Here is a 21,813-nt window from a genome sequence, read left to right as displayed (position 1 = left end):
GTCACTGACCATGTCATGAATGATGTAATATGTGACATGATCAGCAGTGGATTGCGGGTGAGCGATATATAGTTAGTACAACTAACTATATATGGAATTTCAATGGTTTTGTGTGAGTAAAGTAAGTTTTTTTAAATGCTAATTCCTAACTATATATGGTTTATAACCTATGGTTTTTTCAGTGAATTTTCAAGGTTTTGTAAATGCTAATTCCTAACTATATATGGTCTATAACCTATGGTTTTTTCAGTGAATATATATATATATATATATTATATATATATATATATATATATATATATATATATATAAGATTTCTATGGCAAAATGAAACCCCTTATTTTGTTCCTTTTCAAATTAAATGTATTAAGTGTTACCACTTTATTCCAATCAAGATGACTTCAGGTGTGCCATACTTTTGTCATAAGTAAGACTGTTAGCGTTCTAGTTGTTCTTTAAAACACTCTGGGACATTCTGTCACTGGGCTATAGTTGGGCTACATCTGGCTGATATTTGGGCTACATTTGTTTTTTTTGTCTCTGGCGGCCATCTTTGGGCTACATTGGGCTTCATTGGGCTACATTTGGGCTCCAACATATATATAGCCCAATGTAGCCCAATATATATTTTTCAAAGTTAATTTTCGTAAAAACCACTGGAGCATATATCTTGAGACATAGCAAAGGCACATCGGGCTACCAGTCCCTACAATTTTGCCAAGTTTCGTGGAAATCCATTCAGCCGTTCGAGCTAAAAGTGAGTCCAACCGCCCTATGGAAAACTCAATGTTAAAAACACGTTTTGGGCCCCCCAATTTTTCTCGGCCCCCGCTTGACGAAACCCCCCCAAATTTTCAGGGGCTGCTCAGAAACAAAATGTTCCATTTTCCAGAAAATGTCAGCCAATTCCGTCCTCAAACGCCAAAGTTATTCAACATAGAATTTTCAAAAATCCCATAGGAAAAAAATCCTAACTATATATACCTACTGGCGACCGCCAGTAGGTAATATACATATCTATATATATATATACACCACAAAGTTCCCACGTTACTGGAGCCCAAGATCCTACAGAGTGGCCTCACAAAGAATGGGCACGGGGCAGCCCATTGAAAACATCACTGTAGCACACATGGTGGTGAGGCCCAATACTGCAAATGCCGTTTTATTTTCAGGTACAGCAGCGCCATATTCCATCTTCTAACGTTTCGGCTTCTTGCCTTGCTCACAGAAGGAAATGAATAACATGCAGGTGTGCTGGGGCGCGCTTTTACAAGGATGAATCACGTGACTGACTTTAAACTACTACAAGCTCCATAGTGCATTGTGTTGGTATTTTTAGAGTTCAAATGGAAGTCCTCTGATAATCTTTACCTTGGTGGTATTTCCTTTAAAGCCCAAGCACTGGTCTTATTGCGGGAGTCAGCCAGGTGAGTAGAAACAGTGTTTGAATGCTGATCGAAAATCGGACTTGAAAAACAAACACCACTCGCAGCACGATCATGGCAGGAAATAATCCTGCCTGAATCTCTTCCTCGCGCCGTCCTTTTCGCACCATTGGCATCTCCTAAGTAGGTTAGGTGTGCGAGTGGATCAGGCTCCTCCGTTAATATACACCACAAAGTTCCCACGTTACTGGAGCCCAAGATCCTACAGAGTGGCCTCACAAAGAATGGGCACGGGGCAGCCCATTGAAAACATCACTGTAGCACACATGGTGGTGAGGCCCAATACTGCAAATGCCGTTTTATTTTCAGGTACAGCAGCGCCATATTCCATCATCTAACGTTTCGGCTTCTTGCCTTGCTCACAGAAGGAAATGAATAACATGCAGGTGTGCTGGGGCGCGCTTTTACAAGGATGAATCACGTGACTGACTTTAAACTACTACAAGCTCCATAGTGCATTGTGTTGGTATTTTTAGAGTTCAAATGGAAGTCCTCTGATAATCTTTACCTTGGTGGTATTTCCTTTAAAGCCCAAGCACTGGTCTTATTGCGGGAGTCAGCCAGGTGAGTAGAAACAGTGTTTGAATGCTGATCGAAAATCGGACTTGAAAAACAAACACCACTCGCAGCACGATCATGGCAGGAAATAATCCTGCCTGAATCTCTTCCTCGCGCCGTCCTTTTCGCACCATTGGCATCTCCTAAGTAGGTTAGGTGTGCGAGTGGATCAGGCTCCTCCGTTAATATACACCACAAAGTTCCCACGTTACTGGAGCCCAAGATCCTACAGAGTGGCCTCACAATGGAATATGGCGCTGCTGTACCTGAAAATAAAACGGCATTTGCAGTATTGGGCCTCACCACCATGTGTGCTACAGTGATATATATATATATATATATATATATAACGAAGTAATCCCAATGCCACGACAGGCAATTCTGACGCAACACAAGGGCACATAATCCCTAAGCTGGTGTGAATAACGATGGACGTTTATTCACTCATCAAAATAGTCCAACATGACGCATTTCGGCTGCCAGACATGCAGCCTTGATCACATTCACATATATATATATATATATATATATATATTGTTTTTGATATTCCGTCCTCAGTATTGTGTCCCATTGATAGTCCGGTGTGATATGCAGGGTGCCCTCCCTCTCCCTGTTAATGTGTTGCCTCGCCCACCTCTACTTTTCCCAGCCCCCCTCTGATCAGATCCTGCAATACATCATTAGAATATGTGTACCTCGAGAGGGCAAGGGTTCATTTAATAAGGTAAGCAAACATTCATTGGGATAAATAATCATTCAGTGGGGCAAGCAAGGATTTATTTATTTATCTAAGGCATTGAGGTGAGTTCAGGCGTGGGAGCGCTGCCTAGGGTTAGAGAAAAGGGCACAGTCGGACCTGTGGAGTCAGCGATAATGAAGCATAACGTCTGTGTTTTTTGTCGAAATATACACAGCTTGGAGCTCCCTAAAAGGTAACTGCAAACCCGAGGTGCCTAAATGATTTATTTAGGTGCTTTAAAAGAAGCAATTAAATAACACTTACACAGCATGGTAGCCTAGAGGTCATATTTTGCATAATGAGGTGGGATTTGTCAGCAAGGGTGAGGCCTGCTGAGAGCAAACCCAAGGCTTACCTTTGTATTTTTGGACAGCTACGTCGGTTGCTGGGACACTTGGAGCCAGATTTACAAACATCTTGCGCTCAGCCACAAAAATTATGGAAACCTGCGCAAAATATATATTTGTTTTCATTTAATTTCTACAGGGCACAAGTCCTATAAAAAGAAGTGGGGGGACGGACAATATGCAAATTACCTCATGACGTCATGAAAAGCAGAGCTCGTACGTTTCCTACGTTCAGTCCAAGTTTTTACTTTGTATTCTGGAACTTGTAGTCCTGCTTATCCCATTAGAAAATGCGCAAATGTGTGTTTTAAAGTCACAGGAGGGATTGCACTTAGGACAATAATGCTTACAAGGACGGTGTCCTTTTTTATCCACGCCTCGTTGGGGTCCCAAGTTCTTGGCAGGGGGGACGGCGTCCACCATGTGAAAAGACTGGGGGGACGCCGTCCACCCGCGTGGACCCCTGACTCGAGCCCTGAATTTCTAGCAGAAAACTTGTTTTGGGTGGCTTTGCATTACTCTGCGTCAAGTGGGCGTTCTATGAGTGGTATATGTGTGTGTTCCTATGCAATCACCCATGATTTTTGACGCAAAATCCTATCTACTAATAATAGTATACATGGTTTTGCACCAAAAAAATAAGGCCACTTGAAAGCAAGCATTGAAAAGGAGAAATGCTTTTATTTCTCCTAACTTTTCTAACTTTGCATGTGCACTGCACTCTACAGCACACATCCAATGGGGGAAACGTTTTAAAGCTTGTCTAGGCATAGTATTTTGCACTGGAAGAGTATCCTTCCAGTACAAAACCTATGCTAGACTCATGCACACACCTATGAACTATGGTGCACAGTTGTGTGAGTGGTGTTTGGCTGCCTAATTGAGCGCCAGCGCTAGGGAGAGAGCAAGATTGCACCATGTCACTGTAGATAAGGCGTTTTCCTGCTCTCTCCCTATCATGCAACGCAGTGCAGCAATTTGGGTGCTGCACTGCATTGTGTGACAGAGTTGTAAATCTGCGTCTTGAAGTTTGAGAGACAAAACAGGAGCTTTCGAGTTTGATGGTGGCAGTAATGGATTATGGGTCATGTTTATGTAGCTTTCACACAGAGCAGCAAGCCACCTTGCTGTGCTGCGGTGCGTGTCAGGGAAAGAACAGGAATGTACCATATTTAACATAATACTATGCATTCTTATTATTTCCTTGCACTGGCACCCTTTTGGCTGCCTACCCCCAATGCAGGCACCTTCTACGTTGTACTTATAAGCAGGATTGTTTTGTGCAGGAAGGGGTACCTACCTGCACAAAAACAATTATCTGAGGCATGTTCTTCTATGTGTCTTGCAGACAAGGAAAGAGGAAGTATCAAAGTGAAATAAAGATCTTTCTCCTAGTTCCGCCTAACCTGGGGAGGCGCAGCATTTTGACGAATTACCAGGTTTAACACTGATGGTAAATCATGGAATGTGCCAAAATCCATTGGTGGATGCGTGGAAACACCCTCTCTCCACCCATGGAACGCCCCCCTGGAGCAGAGTAACGCAACACGTGATTTAGCTGAGTTGTGTTACTCTGGATTTATCAAGCAATGCAAAGCCACACCTAGCATGGCTTGATAAATCAAACTTAGGAGTTGCGTCGGTCTTGTGCCAGTTGAGTGGCGCAGGGGTGACGCAACTCCTACATAAATATGCCACAATTTTGATAGCCTTTCACTTTCACAAATATATTATATCAATGCCTTGAAAAGTACCATTGATATACCATTTGTTACATAATTGTTTTGGGGGGAAAAGCGGGAGTCCTGCAACTGAAGCACCTGGGGTCCTATTACACAAAGTATCCTGAGTGCGCAACAGGTTTTTGCGCTCACTTTGAGCACTCCCTGGGGCACTTTGTTATTACAGAAGGGGATGAAAAAGCTTGTGTGCCCCATCTGTAGTACTGAAAGGGCTGGCGCTCATGCAGCGCCAGCTCTGAAGCGAAAAATCACCCGCCTCTGGGGAGCGGTAACACCACCAACACTCAACGCCTGGAAAGAGGACATGGATTGGTGTATGATACGGGAGAAAACAGTGTATTTAGCTCGTGGCTGTCCCCAAAAGTGGATAGCGTTCTGAACTAAATAGAATGTTTATCGTGCAATGTGTGTGAGCCCCCAATTGTCCCCTCCCTTGACGAACCATTAACGCCTTGATGTATGTAGAAAGCGACCATCTTGGTACTGTCGGCTATCACAATGTATGACACTTTTGCGAGACTGTAACACAGATATTAGTAATAATTTATTGTATACAATGACCATTTTCTTTAGATTGTTTAATAAAAATAATTTTTTTAAAAGAAGGCATTCCCTCATTTGCATGGGGTGTGCCTCATTCAAATGAAGGAATCCCTTTGCCTCTGCGCCTGTGCTATATTACAGATGCAGGCGCATAGGCAAAGAAGGTGTCAGGGGGCGCACTGACAGTGCACCACCTAAAAGGTGGCTCACTGTCAGTGCACCCCCTGATAGCAGCCCTCTGAAGGGGAAAGGGGTTCCCATGAACCCCCCCCCACACATCCCCTTGCAGGTAGGTGCAGCCACTCATTACACCCACCTGCAAGGGGATCTCTAATCCCCTTTAAAAGTGCAGGTTGGTTTCTGACTGCACAGAGAAACACGGAACGGCTACTTTAAAGCTGCTCCCTATTTCACTTTAATGCACTGCCCCCAGGGTAGCACAAGTTTGCGGCTGCCCTGGGGGTAGCACATTCTATGTAATAAGGCGCACTTTCTCTGTTTGCACCCAGTGCACCTGTTTTAAGTTGCACCATGGCGCAAACAAGGAAAGTGCACCCTATAAAAATAGGGCCCCTGATGTTCAAGGGAATTGATTTAAATTTCAGTGTGGGGAAGCAAACAATTACACTAGTGGCCAGTCACCATTTTATGTAGCTCTAAAAATATCTGCTAAAGCAAGTCTTCTGACATAGTTTAAACTTGTGATGGCTGCCCTCACACACTTGCTTTGACACCCTTTTCCATGTTTCCAGGATCCTGCTGAGACAAGACGACTCCCTGCAGATTCTAGCACCGGTTGAAGCTGATGTTGGCTTCTACACGTGTAATGCCACCAACCCTTTGGGTTATGCTTCGGTGTCCATTGCCATCACTCTTGCAGGTACAGAAAAAACATTGATTGCAAAGAATTCCCCTTACTGTTGTTTGTCAATACAGATCCCAGGACAGCGTCATACTCATTACCTTTGATACATATGGAATGCTATGCACACTTCATATGAAGAGGAAAATGAATAACATGCACTTTTTAGGCATTCAGTATTCCCAACAGGTTTTTGAGTGCATTGGGACGGAGACTATTGTCCCCCGGTGATGGTACTACTTGAGTAAGACCGACACAATATTCAGGGTTTGTTTAAACAGGCGTGTGCTGCCGCTACCATGTCATATTGATGAAAGGTTACTTGATAAACAGACATTTAGTTCTCTCCTTAGGCAGCTATTTTCCATAAAAATTGCAAACGGGGAAAGGGAAATTTAAGGTGCACCTTCCAAATGTTGAAATAATTATATTCAATTTCGTTGACTTTACTCATTGTGTTTCCAGTCTTCTGCTTCAGTGATGGACTGGAATGTAGGTGACAGAGAACGTATATCCCATGGTACACTAAAGTATGCCCAGTCTCTTACATAGAGGTGGGCGAGCCGCGGAAAGCTCGAGCCAGGATCGAGCCTGAAACCTGGATCTGGCTCAGCTCGAGGTTCCAATAACGAGCAGAGCTTTCATGTGTCTTCTGTCAGCCAACCTCCTTGTACCCTCATGCACACAGAGATAAAAAAAATAAAGCATTAACTTTTGCGGTAAAAAGGAGAGACAAATAGCTACCCTTTTAGAGTCTGATTTGTACAAAGTGAAAGCAAAAAATCCAGTTTAATCTCTGCTTCCCCCTTTTCCAAATCGTGTGATCTTAAGCAAATATTTTACTTTACCGGCCTCCTTTTTTTGACTATCACTTATAAAAGCACCTTCAAATACCTGAGCTCGGAATACCAGCTGTACAAAAACGTACTGTGTTTGATTCATAGACTAAAATGTTGCTCTATCCATAAAAATCGGAGTCACATTTAGGGTTCACTAGACAAATGTCTTGGATTTTAGCTCACTAATGGAACTGTCACCAGGGTGGGGACGAGGCTGTGATCGTTCAAAATTCTTGTTTAGAAAACTTTCTTTTAATAGTACTTCTCAGTGCAGTGCTATAATGTGACATATTTATGTAAAAGATTCCACATGTCAAACAAATACATTTTTTTGACTTATGAAGAGACTTTGTCATATTTTATGTGATGTTTGTTGTATGATTTACATGGCATTTTCAGGGCTCTGCTCGGCCACAGGCTCTAAAATCCAAGCCAGACCATTTGCTAGACTCTGACACGACTTGTCCTGTTAATTTATTGGCTCACCCACCTCTACTCTAACTTCACATCCTGTCAATGCACTGTGAAACAACCGCTATGTAGTTTTGGATATCGAAATGGGAAACGTACGTTTTTAGTCTGCACTTGGCCCGTCCCATTTCTATCGCCATCTTGAAAATGAAGAACACACCTGAAAAATAAATCTCTTCAAAGATAATCTCAAGCATCATTGATTGGGAAATTCTTTCATTCTTCCCCTTGCTATTTACAAGGTGAATCACTCTCTCCTCCCATAACAGCAGTGCTTAATTTACAAAAGAATAAGTTCCAGGGTGCAAGGTTTTGCTCAGAAGTGCTGATGCTATTGAATGTCAGTGTGCTGTATACCAAGACTGTGCATTCTGGATTCCACCTCATGCCTCTTTAATCCACCACCAAACCACTGCTGCCCCTGTATTTCACTCTTTTAACTTTTACATATCCTGGTGGTGAACAACTCCTACCTTTGTTTTTCACTACTGTAAGACCTAACTCACTCATAGTATATTGTGTTACCTTATTACATTTAGAACTATCCTGTTTGGGTTCAAATTAATTGTATTTTTAAATCCTCTTTAATGGTAAAGTCAGATTTTATATTACAGTTTTGAAAATGCCACTTTTAGAAAGTTGGCTTTTAGCTGCCCGCTGCCCTATACTTTCTGAGGCCTTCTAGGAGTTTCCAGCTGCCTGGGCCTGTTGATTGCTCTCTCATCATGAATGCATATTGGGCCCAGATAGTGAAAAATAGGACCTGGGTGTGGCTGGGAGAAGGCCATCCTGCCAGAATGGGAGGGAGACAGCTGTTCCCTGCCCTACTTACAATTCAAAGGAGCAACCTCAGCACACTCACAAAGATCTAGACATCAAGCGTTTGTAACTCCAGGCATCTCCAGACCTGAACAGGAAGGAAGGAAATTCCAACACCATCTGTGAAGGGAAATGTCCAGAAATGTCTTCCACTTCAAAGCTGGCACCAGGGATAAATAGTAAACCCTCAGGTCCACTCTTCAGTACACTCCTGGACCTGCGGATGCCTGCAAAGGACTGAGGCCTGCCTTGATTCTCAGAGGGCTGCTCTGCTGCTACCAGATGATTGCCCTGTGGCTTAAGGCCTGCCATGTTCTCTGGAGGGCTGCCCTGCTGCTTGAGGCCTGCATTGCTGTTTTAAGGAGAGAGGACCATCTCCTTGAACAAAAGATTTCCAGGGTGACTCCAAGGGTCAGTTGGCTGGCCTCCTGTTCTGGGATACAGGGACACAACAAGCCCAGAGGCCTTTCTGCCCTGATGACCTGCTGCAACTGGTCCTGCCTGGTCCTACAGCTGGGCCTGCCTGGACCTGCAACTGGACCTTCCTGAGCCCTGCTGACCATTGCTGGAGTGAGTTCCTGATCCCCAAGAGATGCCGCCAAAGGCCTGACCCTTGGATGGCATCAGTTGAGTTCCTCCTGTGAAATCCTGAACTTTTTCAGCAGCACAAACCTGGCCCCTGTATCCGGCCAGCACTCCATTACGGTCGGCTTGAACTTGTGACTGTGTCCTGGTCTACCGCGACGGGATACCCACAGTCAGCACTTTGTGCTTCTTGGCACTATTTAACTTAAAGCTTAAAAAGTGTGCATCTCTGGTTCTACTGATTGGATTTTTACAGTTTTGGTTTCATTTAATTTATTATACTTTATTCTTCTAACCTGGTGTGGAATATCTCGAGTTATGTTTTCACTTTAATACTGTTAGTGTGCTGCATAAATACTTTACCCAGTGTCTTTAAGTTAAGCCTGAATGCTTTTGTTCCAAGCTACTAGAGGATTAAGCACAGGTTAATTTAATTACTTGTTTGGTTCACCATGAAAAAGGTTGTGGTTGATGCTTGAGAAGGGTTTTCACCTTCCTTGATGAAAAAAAAATAACAATTTCTTGCACGCCCTTGTGTGTTTTTCACTCTCCTGCTCAAGGTCAAAGTCTGAGGAGGAAAAATATGTGCTGGTCTAACTTGCAACCACCAGCTCAAATTAAGCACTGTCTCGAGCTATACTTTGCTTCCCGATTTGGCACTTCAATGCAGACACAGAGTTGCATACTCTCTCCTCCGGGCCACCAATAAGGGCGCACACAGGAATTTCCTCCCTAATATGTGTTTTGTCAATTGCTGGACCCGCTGGCCTTTATCTTGTACAATTTCTGGTGAAATTCATGTGAGAAAAAATTGCATCATTGAAAGTTTTCACTCCGCTTTGCAGAGAAAAAGACATGAGGTTACTGCGTTATGCCCCATTCTGAGGTCATAACTGGTGAAAATAAAAACCCCACGGTGTAGGTAATTCCGGGTGCAGCGTTACCTCATCAGATTACCGTAGAGGAGAATGGTTTACACAGTTTTTACAATGCACTGCCTTTGCGCAGCGGAAAAACACACGGCTCCATTTTCTTCTCTGAGATTGACTCAGTCCCCACAGAGACCGGATTCCTGAAGTTTCACATTCTCATGAATAGAGTGTATTTGGTCAGGTGTGAAGCTGAACTAGATCATAACAAAAATAAGAACGGGGGCTTATCTTGATCAGTAATTATTTCCCTGTAACTGGAACATTGTCGGCGGAGCCCTTTTTGCAATATCACTTAGTGCATACCGGTCGAGGCTCTTTAGTGAATGTCATAACAGTGTTATCGCCCCTGATCAATGGAATGCTGTCACAACATGCTAGAAATAGTTCGCTTTTTTTAGGGGTTATTTTCTTTATACCTTAAAGGAACACCAAGTTAAAATGCCTACTTTATGTTTTGTGCAGAAATCGTTAGAGAGGCACAAAAGCTCGAAAGTGGGGGAAATCAACAAATGTAGTCAGAAAAAAGTAACTGTTCCCAGAATCGATGGGGGCTTGTTTTCCAATCTCCATGTTTTAGGGGGCTACTGCTCCACTCCATTGTTCTCTGTTTGACTCTATGCCCACAGGTTCGAATTCCGTCAGGTCCTTTTAGCCTTCCACCTCCTGTGGGTAATGAGTTCCATTGAATATGGCAGCCCTAAAAATCAGCTGTTCTGCACCAATATACTCACTAATAAATGTGCACTTACTCATTGCTATCTGCACGAAAGTGCCCCCTAGATGCAAGCTTCTCTCGAAAGGTGGATGCAAATTCGTGGGTGATTGGCACTAACTAAAATATCCTATATGTGGGACTCGTGTAAGAAAATGAGGGGGTGGGCTCCAAATGTGACTCCCAGTCTTAGATATGCCTTCCAAAAAACTGGATTCACTTGTGCAGTCCTCAGAGGACACAAATCCTAGATCTGAAAGAAAGCGACGGTCCTGTGCTACAGGTGTGTCCTTGTTCTTTGCCATTCAAATGATTTAGCTCTCCCTCTGGCACCCTGTTCTCTTGGAAAACGAAAGCCTAAGCTATCACAGTTTATCATAAACTGAAAGAAATAATGCAGGACCTCTCTACCGGATTCAGACAAACTCGCCTGCAATGGACTGAGGAAATAATATCACAAGGCAATAACGCATTTAAAAATAGGCCAAGCTCACCTAAAACATCACTGAGGCTTCAATTAGTACACATGACATTTTTTTACTTTTTTTTTAAGAAAGGTCAAATCTTGAAGTGCTGGAAATTTGTTATGCACATCGCCAAAAACTTTGTGGAGACCTGATTTTCTTTGAGGCTAAGATCTTTTCTATTCCTAAACCCATCATCAACAACACAGCACAAACACCTGCTCAGTCATTTAGCCCCACACTGCAACTTCAGTCATACTTCTCCGATTTTCAACACGTCAGAAAAGGAAGTTAACTATTTGGCCCAGAAGATGAATGCCTCCAAGCACCCTGTGGAACCTCAGCCTGCATTCATGAAAAAAGTCCTCCCATTAACGGAAGTCAGTCTAAGCCACGCTTAGTCCGGCTTATCATTGCCATTTACAAAAAGACATGCCTGTCCCCACCCCAATGAGAAATGGAAATGCAATACCTCATGTGTAGGTGGTTTGGACTCAGTAGAGTTTATTTACAAGGAGTTAACGCTACCAGGACGTCACTTTTTCTGACATTCTGATTGCGTTAACTCCGCCTTATTTACAAGGCAGCATTAAGCCACTTAACGTGCCTTAACGCTGCCTTGTAAATAATGCTTTTATTCATTCAGCACTTAGCGGGAAAGGGGTGTGCAATGGGTGTTGCAGTGGGGGTTCCGCCGCAACACCCATCTCTTTTTGATGCTGCCCCATATTTACAATACAGCCAGGGAATACAGGTGATACGAGGAGAAATGTTTTATTTCTCCTCGTATTTTGCTCTTTCCACGTGTGCTGCATACCCAACACACATAGATAGAGCAATCGCCTGTAAAGATGTTTATTTGCAGGAAAGTGTCCTTTCCTCCACATATACAATTGCCCCTGCAGCACAGACACCCTGGAAAAATGGCACTAGGGTGCCTGCACTGGTGCAAGGCATTTTCTTTTTAGCACCAGCACTAGGGGTAACTCAGGGGTGCGCCGCATTCTTGTGCATACGGCACATCTCTGCATTTTTTTAAACTGTTAGAGCGCAGCTCTACCAATTTTGCCGTAACACTGTGCTCCATCAGTTTCTTGTAAATATGCCCTACTATTTCTTGATTGTATGGTGTTCTGTTTTTGTGTTTTGTTTTTTATGAAGTGGGGATAAAAAGGTCCCCCACATTTATACTGCTGGCCGTTTTCCGTATATTACTGTTAAACATGTCTGCATTCTGGCAGAGATCTGGCCGGTGTCGCAGCAGTAGGTATGGAGAGTTGGTTATTTCTGTGTGCATCCATTCAGGTATGTGTGCTAGCAGTATTTTGTCTGAAGTACTAACCTTGTACTTGGAATTCAGTGGGCGCGATGTACTCTACCCTTTTTTATCACGTCCACCACCAACCCTACACAGTAGAAACATTACGGCCATTAGTGAACATGGGGAAGGGGAATGGCATGAAAGATAAAATAAAGACACTGGATGTCACCCTCTGAATCGACTTTGAGGTGGGCAAGGACATCTTAAGGTCAAGATGACTGTTCAAGGACAAATTAATGTCTTTAGTGCTCTGTTGTTTAAAGTATAACTTCTAACCCAACTGTAGATATGATATACCTTAACCCCTTCACTGCGGCGGTTATTCCGCCGCAGTGCTAAGGGGGCGGGGCGGAAGAGCGGCGGGCGCATGCTGGTGACAGAACCGCTCTGTCACCAGCGTCGGTTGCGCTTTGCTTATGACGGAGCGGTTCCGTCATGGCCCGCCCCGCTCAATAGAACGCTCAGCGCAGGCGCGGAATCCGCGCCGCGCAGGCGTGCCGAGCGGGCCATGACAAAACCGCTCCGTCATCAGCACAGCGCGACCGCGGCTGATGACGGAGCGGTTCCGTCATCAGCAGGGATGGGGTTAAGAGTATCTATGTGTAACCCATTCTATGTGTTCATGAAGAGAAGCTGATATTTCTGAAACTGATGCATAACAAGATTCAATACATTTGAAGGGGAGTGATAAATAAAAAAAACATGCTAAAGCGCATTTTGTAAAAGGCGAGGTCCGATTGAGAGCAACCAAAAAATAGCACTATGACATACCTTGCTCACAGCCAGCATTGGCTATGTCGCAGCACTTTTTTTTTTAATTTACAGCCATGCTGCAGAGCAATCACGCTGCTGTACAACAAGGCAAAAAAAAACATTGACAAAGTAAATCAATCTCACATAGATGAGACATATTGACTTTGGTTATGCTTGTTCAGAACTGATCCAACAAGTGTTATGTACAGGTTGATGTTCAGAAATTTGCAATGAAATAAATAAACCTATTGACCTGAAATATGGCCCAAGCTTTCGCTGTCAACATGACCCACTCCTACTATATGAGTAAGGATATGTCACATGCCAAGATAAATAATGCATGGATGGGCCCATGACTTGAAAGAGTGAAATATGCAGTGCTTAATTTGAACCAGTGCTTTCCAGTGCTCGGGACAGTAAGTTAATTATCCACACTGGCACTTATGACAGCCCACCACATGATGGCACTGTCAATCTAATTTTGAGATGAGCACAAAATACAGTGTTTAATAATTCAATATACATTAAATAAAAATGTGGCCTACACCATTCTTATTGCATTGAGTGGCCTAGAATAGTCTGAATGGCCGCACGTATAGGAGTGTGATAGTTACTCGTTGTGTTGGTATTGTCATTGACAGCACTGGCAGGGCCGATGGGTGTTACAAGCTGCAGTGGCCTCCTGATTAGGGCCTTGGAACTTAATATTTTAAAAAATAAGCACTGGAAATATGTCTTTGCCCATCTAGACTGACTCTGTAGGTTGGTAATATATAGCCACCTATAGAGGAGGGTTACCAGAGTTGGAGAATAATTAGCCTTGATACAAGAATGCTGTTTTCGTCTCTTATTTTTTTCTATTTCTTATCCACATAAATACGTGTGACACATTTTGCTACATCCTTCTCTGTTACCAACAATACATCAACATACCACTAGTATCCTAATGCTTGCCTTTCGCTGTAACTAACACGTTTATTTTTTATCCTTCTGCATAGGGAAGCCACTCATAAAAACATTGAGAACAGATTTAATCAACACCGACTTGTCCGCCATCACCACTGACGTCGGAGGCACCGTGAGAAGTATCCGGGGAGCTAACATAACAATACACTGTCAAGTGGCTGGTAGTAAAACTTTTTTATGTTTCACCTGTGTGTATGTGTTGAAACCATGATGTGTGAAAAAATAAAACCGAGCAGAAAACTAGCGCCCATTGGGACTGGTAGCCCACACCTACTATGGCCCGTTTACAAAGATAAGATGTAGCATTTATGAAAAAACGTGGGTACAAGAGCCTGCTGCTGATGCTGCAAAAATGCTAGGGTTGCCAAATAACAACTCTGCCTAGCCTTGATTCTACCTCATGTCTCTTTCTATCACCCCATACACTTCTTGCATCTTTATCCCAATCCTGCAGATCCTTTGTCATCCCTACTTTCTCCCTTGGTCATTGCTTTCCTTTCTTTCTTTCCCTCCTACTTAACTTTCTTTCACTCATTTGCCTGTGGGTCAAAGTCTGGTGATTAAAAACGAAACCCTGCTCTCCAAATAAAAAATCAATGTTGTTGGCAGTGGCTACCACCATCAACCACTAGCACAAATTAAACAGGGTCAGATGTACAAATTTTAGGAATATCGATTTCCTAATTGTGGTTCTCTCTGAATCGCAATTAGGAAATCGGTATTCCTAATGTATGAAACTTATTGTGTTTCATTTAGAGATTCCTTGTAGGTTGCAAATCGACCTACCTCATGAATATTAATGACATAGGTCGCAGTTTGTGACCCATTAGGAATCACAGCTATAACAGAGATGGTGGCAATCTGAGGTCAGAAGCCCACCATGTCTGTGATTGCTTTTTAATAAAGCAATCTTTTTTTGTTTTATACCAGCTCATTTTCCTTAAAGGAAAACTGTATGCGTTTAAAAAGAAAAAAATTAAGCCTTTAAGTTTCATTTCTTAAGAGTAGGACCGTACCGTGTAACCACCGCCTGCTCTTAAATGATATTATTTACTTTCTCAAACAAGCATTTACAATGCAACGGTCTCGGCATTGCAAAAGTTAGAGCTATTAGCATTGTAAATGAACGCGAGTTTAAGGTCTTGACAAGGTCTTTTATTTATGTTTTAAAAACAAAAACATAAATAAAAGTCATTATCATTTACAATGCCAATAGCTCAAAGTCGCATAATGTGTATGGCTAACTACAGTAGCCTCCTGGCGAGTGCCCTTTCACGTAATTTTTTACAAATGAAAGCACTGGCACTTTTTTTTTTACAAAGTAAGCACGGGTGGTGTCCGTGCATGGGAGTGGTGGTGTCCGTGTGTGCATGGCAGTGGTGGTGTCCGTGTGTGTATGGCAGTGGTGGTGTCCGTGTGTGCATGGCAGTGGTGGTGTCCGTGTTTGTACGGCAGTGGTGGTGTCCGTGTGTGTATGGCAGTGGTGGTGTCTGTGTGTGCATGGCAGTGGTGGTGTCCGTGTGTGCATGGCAGTGGTGGTGTCTGTGTGTGCATGGCAGTGGTGGTGTCCGTGTGTGCATGGCAGTGGTGGTGTCTGTGTGTGCATGGCAGTGGTGGTGTCTGTGTGTGTATGGCAGTGGTGGTGTCTGTGTGTGCATGGCAGTGGTGGTGTCCGTGTGTGCATGGCAGTGGTGGTGTCCGTGTGTGCATGGGGGTGGTGGTGTCTGTGTGTGCATGGCAGTGGTGCTTAAGTCTGCTGCACGTCTCTTTGTGTTTGTGTCGTTTGTACAGAGTGTGCTGCAGCATGACTGTGTAGTACCTGCCTGTTTCTGCGCAGCGTGCCACCTGCACACCTCTGTGTTTGTGTTGTGTGTGTGGTGCAGCTGCTCCACCCCCTGCGTGGCCCACCCTTCCTCGGGCTGTAATTTGGTGCACAGGCTGCACGTTTCCGCTCTGAGAATTGGCTCGCAGCCCTTGTCACAAATAAAAATGGATTTTCAATTCAATAAATCGCTATTTCTGTTGAAAGCATACCCTTCTTGTAAGCATGTATGTCAAATATATGAAAAGGCCCCGGAAGTGGAACAAAGTTTGGGCAGCATGGAATGTCTATCGAGGGGAGATTTGCGAACCACTGCCGGAGGGAGAGGATATAGACTCCGAAGGGGAAGATGAGTGAGGAAAAGGCTGAGAGGTGATCACTGTTGAGGGACGAATGCAAGGGTGGACTGATATATGAAGATTCAGTGGTGCTGGGAAGGGATGCGGACTTGACTGTGGACAATGGGAGATGGTAACGTAAACGGTATGATGGCTAAAGCTGGGGGGGGAGGGGGTGTTTCAGAAGGTTCTTATGAATAGGGGGGCATATTGGGCAATGTAACTAAGAAGAAGGGTGTTGACCTTCAGAAACATTGACAAACACAAACACGAATGGTCGCACTCATGACAAGAGGGATGAATAATATTATTGTTTGAATCTTACTGCTACAAAATACGTAATGCAAGACAGTTAACTTGTCAAAAGAAAAATTATGTTGAAATGTAACACGATAACTGCTTACTTTGCCTTCATGTCAATAAAGATTTTCAAAAAAAAATAAATATGAAAAGGCACTAAACGTATCCCCACAGATCAGGCACCGCTGCTAACAGAAGCATCATGATAGCATTTACCTCAACATATCAGTGAAGCAGGATTCTGATTTAGATCTATTAAATCATCATTTTTAAGCTTGGCTTCATAGTGCCGCGGCTAATAACCTAATGCTACCATTCTTTAAAAATACACTGTGAGCATTGGTTCCACTGAGAGGAGTTTTATGGTCTCATCACATGGTACTGGCTCCTTGGTTTATCATTCCACAGCCTATGGAGCGCTTGCACTCCCATGCATGAGGGAATATTTTACATTCCAAAAGTAAGATGACAGGGACCATTTTACATCTCAAATGTACTGCGAGTCTAACACCTTACATTATTTATCTCATAGATGAACCGTTCGACAGAAGAAAAAAAATCCACTGCTGCAAGCATTTTTAAAATGTTTAGTTAGTACTCGAAACGTAAAACGCGTTGGCGTTACCCAATGCTTGTTATTATTGGGGCTATGCCCTATTTTTCGTTTAGACGATTGCCCTGAAGAAGTAAAACAAGCAAAAACATCTCTAACTTGGCTCCTTGAGGACCCCACAGTCCATGATGTGATCACAAAACTTTACTTTCTGTCACTAACAATATATTGTAAAGAACTGGTCAAGTCTATTTACAGTAGCTTGAATGATTCTTCAATATGGACATGTTGCTAGGTGCACCCTAAACAGCTTAGTATTTTTACAATCCACTGAGAAGGCAAAAGCAAATATTCGCGGTTAAAAATGCTTGCCTCCGAGGTCGATTCTGATGATAAACCACTGGCAGTAACAACACTTTCGCTGGGCTCTATTTTTAGTGTGGTCGTGCAGCGATAAGCCAACGAGATTTTCTATTGGATAGCCGCATCGTGTAAGGAGCGAGGCACGTGTCCCATGAGACAGGAAGTAAATTCACTCCTCCCTATTTCCTGTCGCTCTGGCTCCAGATATAAATCTCACGTGTACCGGTGTTTGTGTGACACATTAATAAGGGCTTCCTTTTAAATGTCTCAGCTGAGAAATGCAGGCACAATGCTGCAGTGCGACGCATCTGGATAAGTACTCGGACGGCCATCAAAATGGAAACTAAAGTACCTCATGCCTGACATTCCAGTGAAATAGGCCTAAGCTGTCATACGTCTTCATGTTTCTGGTGTCCGACTATGCGGTGCATTGGCAGCTGGATGGGTCACTGCTTCTGCTTTTGTCTTGTTCAGCATGCCTATGCCTCCCAACACTACTGGTTTTGAGTCACAAAAGAAGACAGGTTGTATCGACACTAGGAAAGGAATAATAAAGAAAAATGCTACTAAAATAGACCCATTCCAGTGCTTCAAATGAGGGTGTGAACTCGTTAAGGCAAGCACTTGGAAAGTAAGAGGTCGAATTGTTTGGTACATCAATATAAGTGGATTTACCGGGTGACTGAAGTTTCACAGACCTACAAGAGATCTTCATTTTTGAATAATGTTGATTTTAAACTCAGCTATTCCTGAAACGCGTACGGTAATATGTAACTTCACTGAATATGTGCAAACAAGCATCCAAAATCTCACTGGAAAAAAATAAAAGTAGCGGTCCCAAACTTAAAACTAGCTGCAAAAAAAAAAAACGCCCACTTCCTTCAGCAGCTACACGCACCCTGCCTAAAACAACCAGCCTTGCACTGAGTCATATTTAGGAGGACCGAGCGAGCTGGGAAGGAAAACAAAGCTGGCGCTTGTTTATCACACACAGGAAGCCTGAAAACAGCGCACGGGGCTGAGGAGTTTACAGTGAATGCAGCGAGCGCGTTCGCGTGCGCGTCCTCGTTTCGAATCGCCTCCAAGGCGATGCGCGCGGCCAGGAATGTCTCCTGGAAAGGAGACACGGCCACAATAAGTTCTCGGCGGAGACGTGCGCGTCCTCGTTTCGAATCGCCTCCAAGGCGATGCGCGCGGCCAGAAATGTCTCCTGGAAAGGAGACACGGCCACAATAAGTTCTCGGCGGAGACGCGCTTCCGCGCGTTCAGCCGAGCCCTAAAAAGGGGAAGGAGTCCTGTAGTGATCCCTTCACCTTTCCGAAAGGGTTACCACCAGTTTTAAACTAGTGGTAAAGTATTACTGTTTTGTGACCGGAATTCGGTCGCAAAACACCTCATCACTTCTGCCGAGCCGCCTAAAAAAGAAATGCACTTCATTACTAGGGCTGCTGAGCCAATACTTGATCAGTTTTATTTACCATCGCTTATTCTTTCCTAACGTTTGTTAGTCATCCCTGTATGTTTAAACATATGGGCCTCATTTGGACCCTTGTACGCTGGTCCACCAGCCAGGAGGGTGGATGGCATGACCTTCACCACCAAGATAAATGAGTGTCCACCCTGTTTAGAGATGCTGGCATGTGTGGTGAGGATCTCTGGCTGTAAAGGGAGCTGTCACTATGGCAGCTTCCATGACAGCACTGAACGTTTGCAGAGCAGGAGCCATATTTAAAGGTCTCACTCTGTAAACGTTTTTTTCAGAGAATATAAACTCCAAAAGTGAGAGTTTGTTTTCTCTAAACAAAAAAATAAATTCCCTAATGTGCAGGGTGTTTTCATTTTGTGTGTTGGGCCACGCTGCATTTTTACTGCCAATGTCCAAGGAAAATAAGTGACAGCACTCCTGCCCTCAATAGGCTGGGAAAACGATCACTGTGACCCGGCAGATCCTTAGTGGACAGGCTGTGAGGTGAAAGGTTTGCATCGGCAAAGTCAGCAGAAGCTCTGTCAGTGTATACCTGGTGCTTCTCCAAACTCTAAACAGAGTGGAGTAACCGCAACTTTGTGGGGACTGAAGCACCGGCAATTTAAAGTGGTGCACCCATTCTGTAAAACTCTAAATGAGGTAAAACTAACATGGTGCAAGGTCTAACACCCTTTTCCTGGCAGTTAAAGTACCTTATATTTCATGCGGGTGAACACTCCAATGGGGCTTGGACCTTATGTACCACAGGTGAAAGAGATTGTAAGATAAGGTTAGGTGTGGCCTCCCTAATAAAATTAATCAAGCTAACATGTTTTCAATTTTTCCATAAATGTCTTTTTTGTTGGATAGATGAACCCACATTTTGATAAAGGTGCAGTATATCCCATGATTAAAAACAAATGCTTGCAAGCAGGCGACACATGTTTCGCCCCTGTGGCCATTGAGCTTGGGGCTTCCTCAAGGCTCAAGGGATAACACTTCCAGTATCTTCTTTTTTTTCTTTCTTAATATATGCCTGGTCTAATTTTATACGGTCCTGGGTCAAATCCCATGTTGCAGGTCATTCTCAGGTAATGGAGTTGGCATAGTATTAAAACACCATATTTTAACACTACACCAACTCCATTACCTGAGGACGACCTGCAGCATGGGATTTGACTCAAAACAATGTTGTGTTTTTAGGTAACCATAATTTAAAGCCAATTGTACCTTTTCTTTGTGCTATTAAGAAACACATTTTCATGTGATATTTGTTAATGAAACACGGTTTCTGTATTTTTTTAAGTACACCTGCCTTCTAATAATCACCCATACTCTTCTACAAAATGTATATGTGAAGTTTTTGTTTTTAAGTCAAATTAATTTTTGCGAGCACGGCCACAATATTTAGGTTGCAACATGTTTTGTTCCCGCCTTTTTCTCGCCGACGAGATCTTATGTTTTTCAGTGTGGGGCTTGAACCCGCCTCTCTTCTCTATTGGCTGGCTTCTTAAACGGAGGCCAGCCATTGGAGGAGAGGGGTGTCTGTCCATTTAAGCCCCGTCTTTTTGGGATTCGGGGGGGGGGGTGTTTTTTAATTTCTTTCTCTCCTCTTCCCATTGGCTGGAATTTTACATTCCAACCAATGGGATGAGGAGAGAAAGAAAAACACACCCCCGAATCCGAAAATGACGGGATGTTTCTCCGAGGCATTTCTGCATGTCCTCGGAGAAAGATGGTGGTGATGGCGTCATCCCCGTCCACCATGGTACCCCGTACACGGCCCGGCTGGTGCTGCTGCTCGTCCCCTCCTCCTGCTCTCGGCTCCCTCTGTGCTCCTGTGACCGGCTGGCGCTGTTCGCTCTCCTCCCACTACTCGCACTGGCTTCCCTGGTACTGCCGCTCGCTCCCTCTCCTCGGACTGCGGCTGCCTCCTCCTCCCTCCTCCCCCCTGCTTGTCAGGCTCTTTCCTCCCCTGCAGCCCACGCGGCGCGGCTGCTTCCCCTCCCCCTGCTGCAGCAGGCGCTGCCGGAGCCTCCCTGCTCCGCTGCCTGCGTGTTCCGCCTGCGCTACTGCTTTCCTTCCGAGTACTGTGCAAGATCCCCCTTCTTAATTCTGCGCTAGACACCCGTAACTTTACCCCGCTGCTTGTTCTTTTTGGGGGTTGGGATTGTTTCAAACTTGTTTCTTAAACAGTTGGGCGTGTTTCCCCCTGTGTCGGCTGCCGCTGGTTGGAGTATCCAGCCCTCTCTCAGGGATCCCAATGAGCGGAAAAACAGCTGGAGCTCCCCGCGCGCTCTCCATCCCCGTAGCTGCTCAAAATGGAAAAGCTGTCAGAAAAGAAATAACGGATTTGCTGTCAGGTAGGAAATTACGAGTTCAGACCAAGTTGAGACCTAGGTTGCCTCCTCGTTGTAAAACGGAGATTCTTTTCTGTGCCCACCCACCCCTTCTGTATATTGTGCCTACTACATCTCCCTTTACTATTGGGTTAAATATATGGAGTGCTCTTTTAATTTAGTGTCAGCCTCATAACAGATTTCTCCCTGACCAGATGGAAAAAATCAGAACTCTTAAATTGCATTCCTGGTCCTTAAACGCGTATTAATCCTTCCTGGAGCGTGTATATAAAGGATTATCCGTCAACATGATTTGCAGACTGGCACATAAAAACTGCCCAAAAAACATCAGTGATGCTAAATACGCATGTATTTACTACTTTTTCTAAATCGTCTCCCTATACTTACCGAAATCACTACATTGTCGGGGTTTAATTTATTTATTTATTTAATGTGATTTTATATAGAGCGAACATTACCCGAAGGTGTCAGAGCGCTTTACAAAAGAACCAGTTGCGATACAAAATGAGAC

The 21,813-nt window shown here is 43.9% G+C and overlaps 1 protein-coding gene across 1 annotated transcript in view; it reads left to right on the top strand.

Moving 5' to 3' along the window:
* ADAMTSL1 (ADAMTS like 1) overlaps positions 1-21,813 on the top strand; it is a 677,686-nt gene that overhangs the window by 545,606 nt on the left and 110,267 nt on the right. The window contains exons 20-21 of the mRNA XM_078677817.1: positions 6,130-6,257; positions 14,134-14,262. Coding sequence (XP_078533943.1) covers positions 6,130-6,257; positions 14,134-14,262 — 257 coding nt within the window. The remainder of the gene's footprint in view (positions 1-6,129; positions 6,258-14,133; positions 14,263-21,813) is intronic.

This window comes from Lissotriton helveticus, chromosome 2_1 (assembly GCF_964261635.1).
Source record: "Lissotriton helveticus chromosome 2_1, aLisHel1.1, whole genome shotgun sequence".
In the NCBI taxonomy this organism is placed as follows: domain Eukaryota; kingdom Metazoa; phylum Chordata; class Amphibia; order Caudata; family Salamandridae; genus Lissotriton; species Lissotriton helveticus.
The sequence above is the reverse complement of the archived record's forward strand: the minus strand, read 5'-3'. Positions and strand labels throughout refer to the sequence as shown.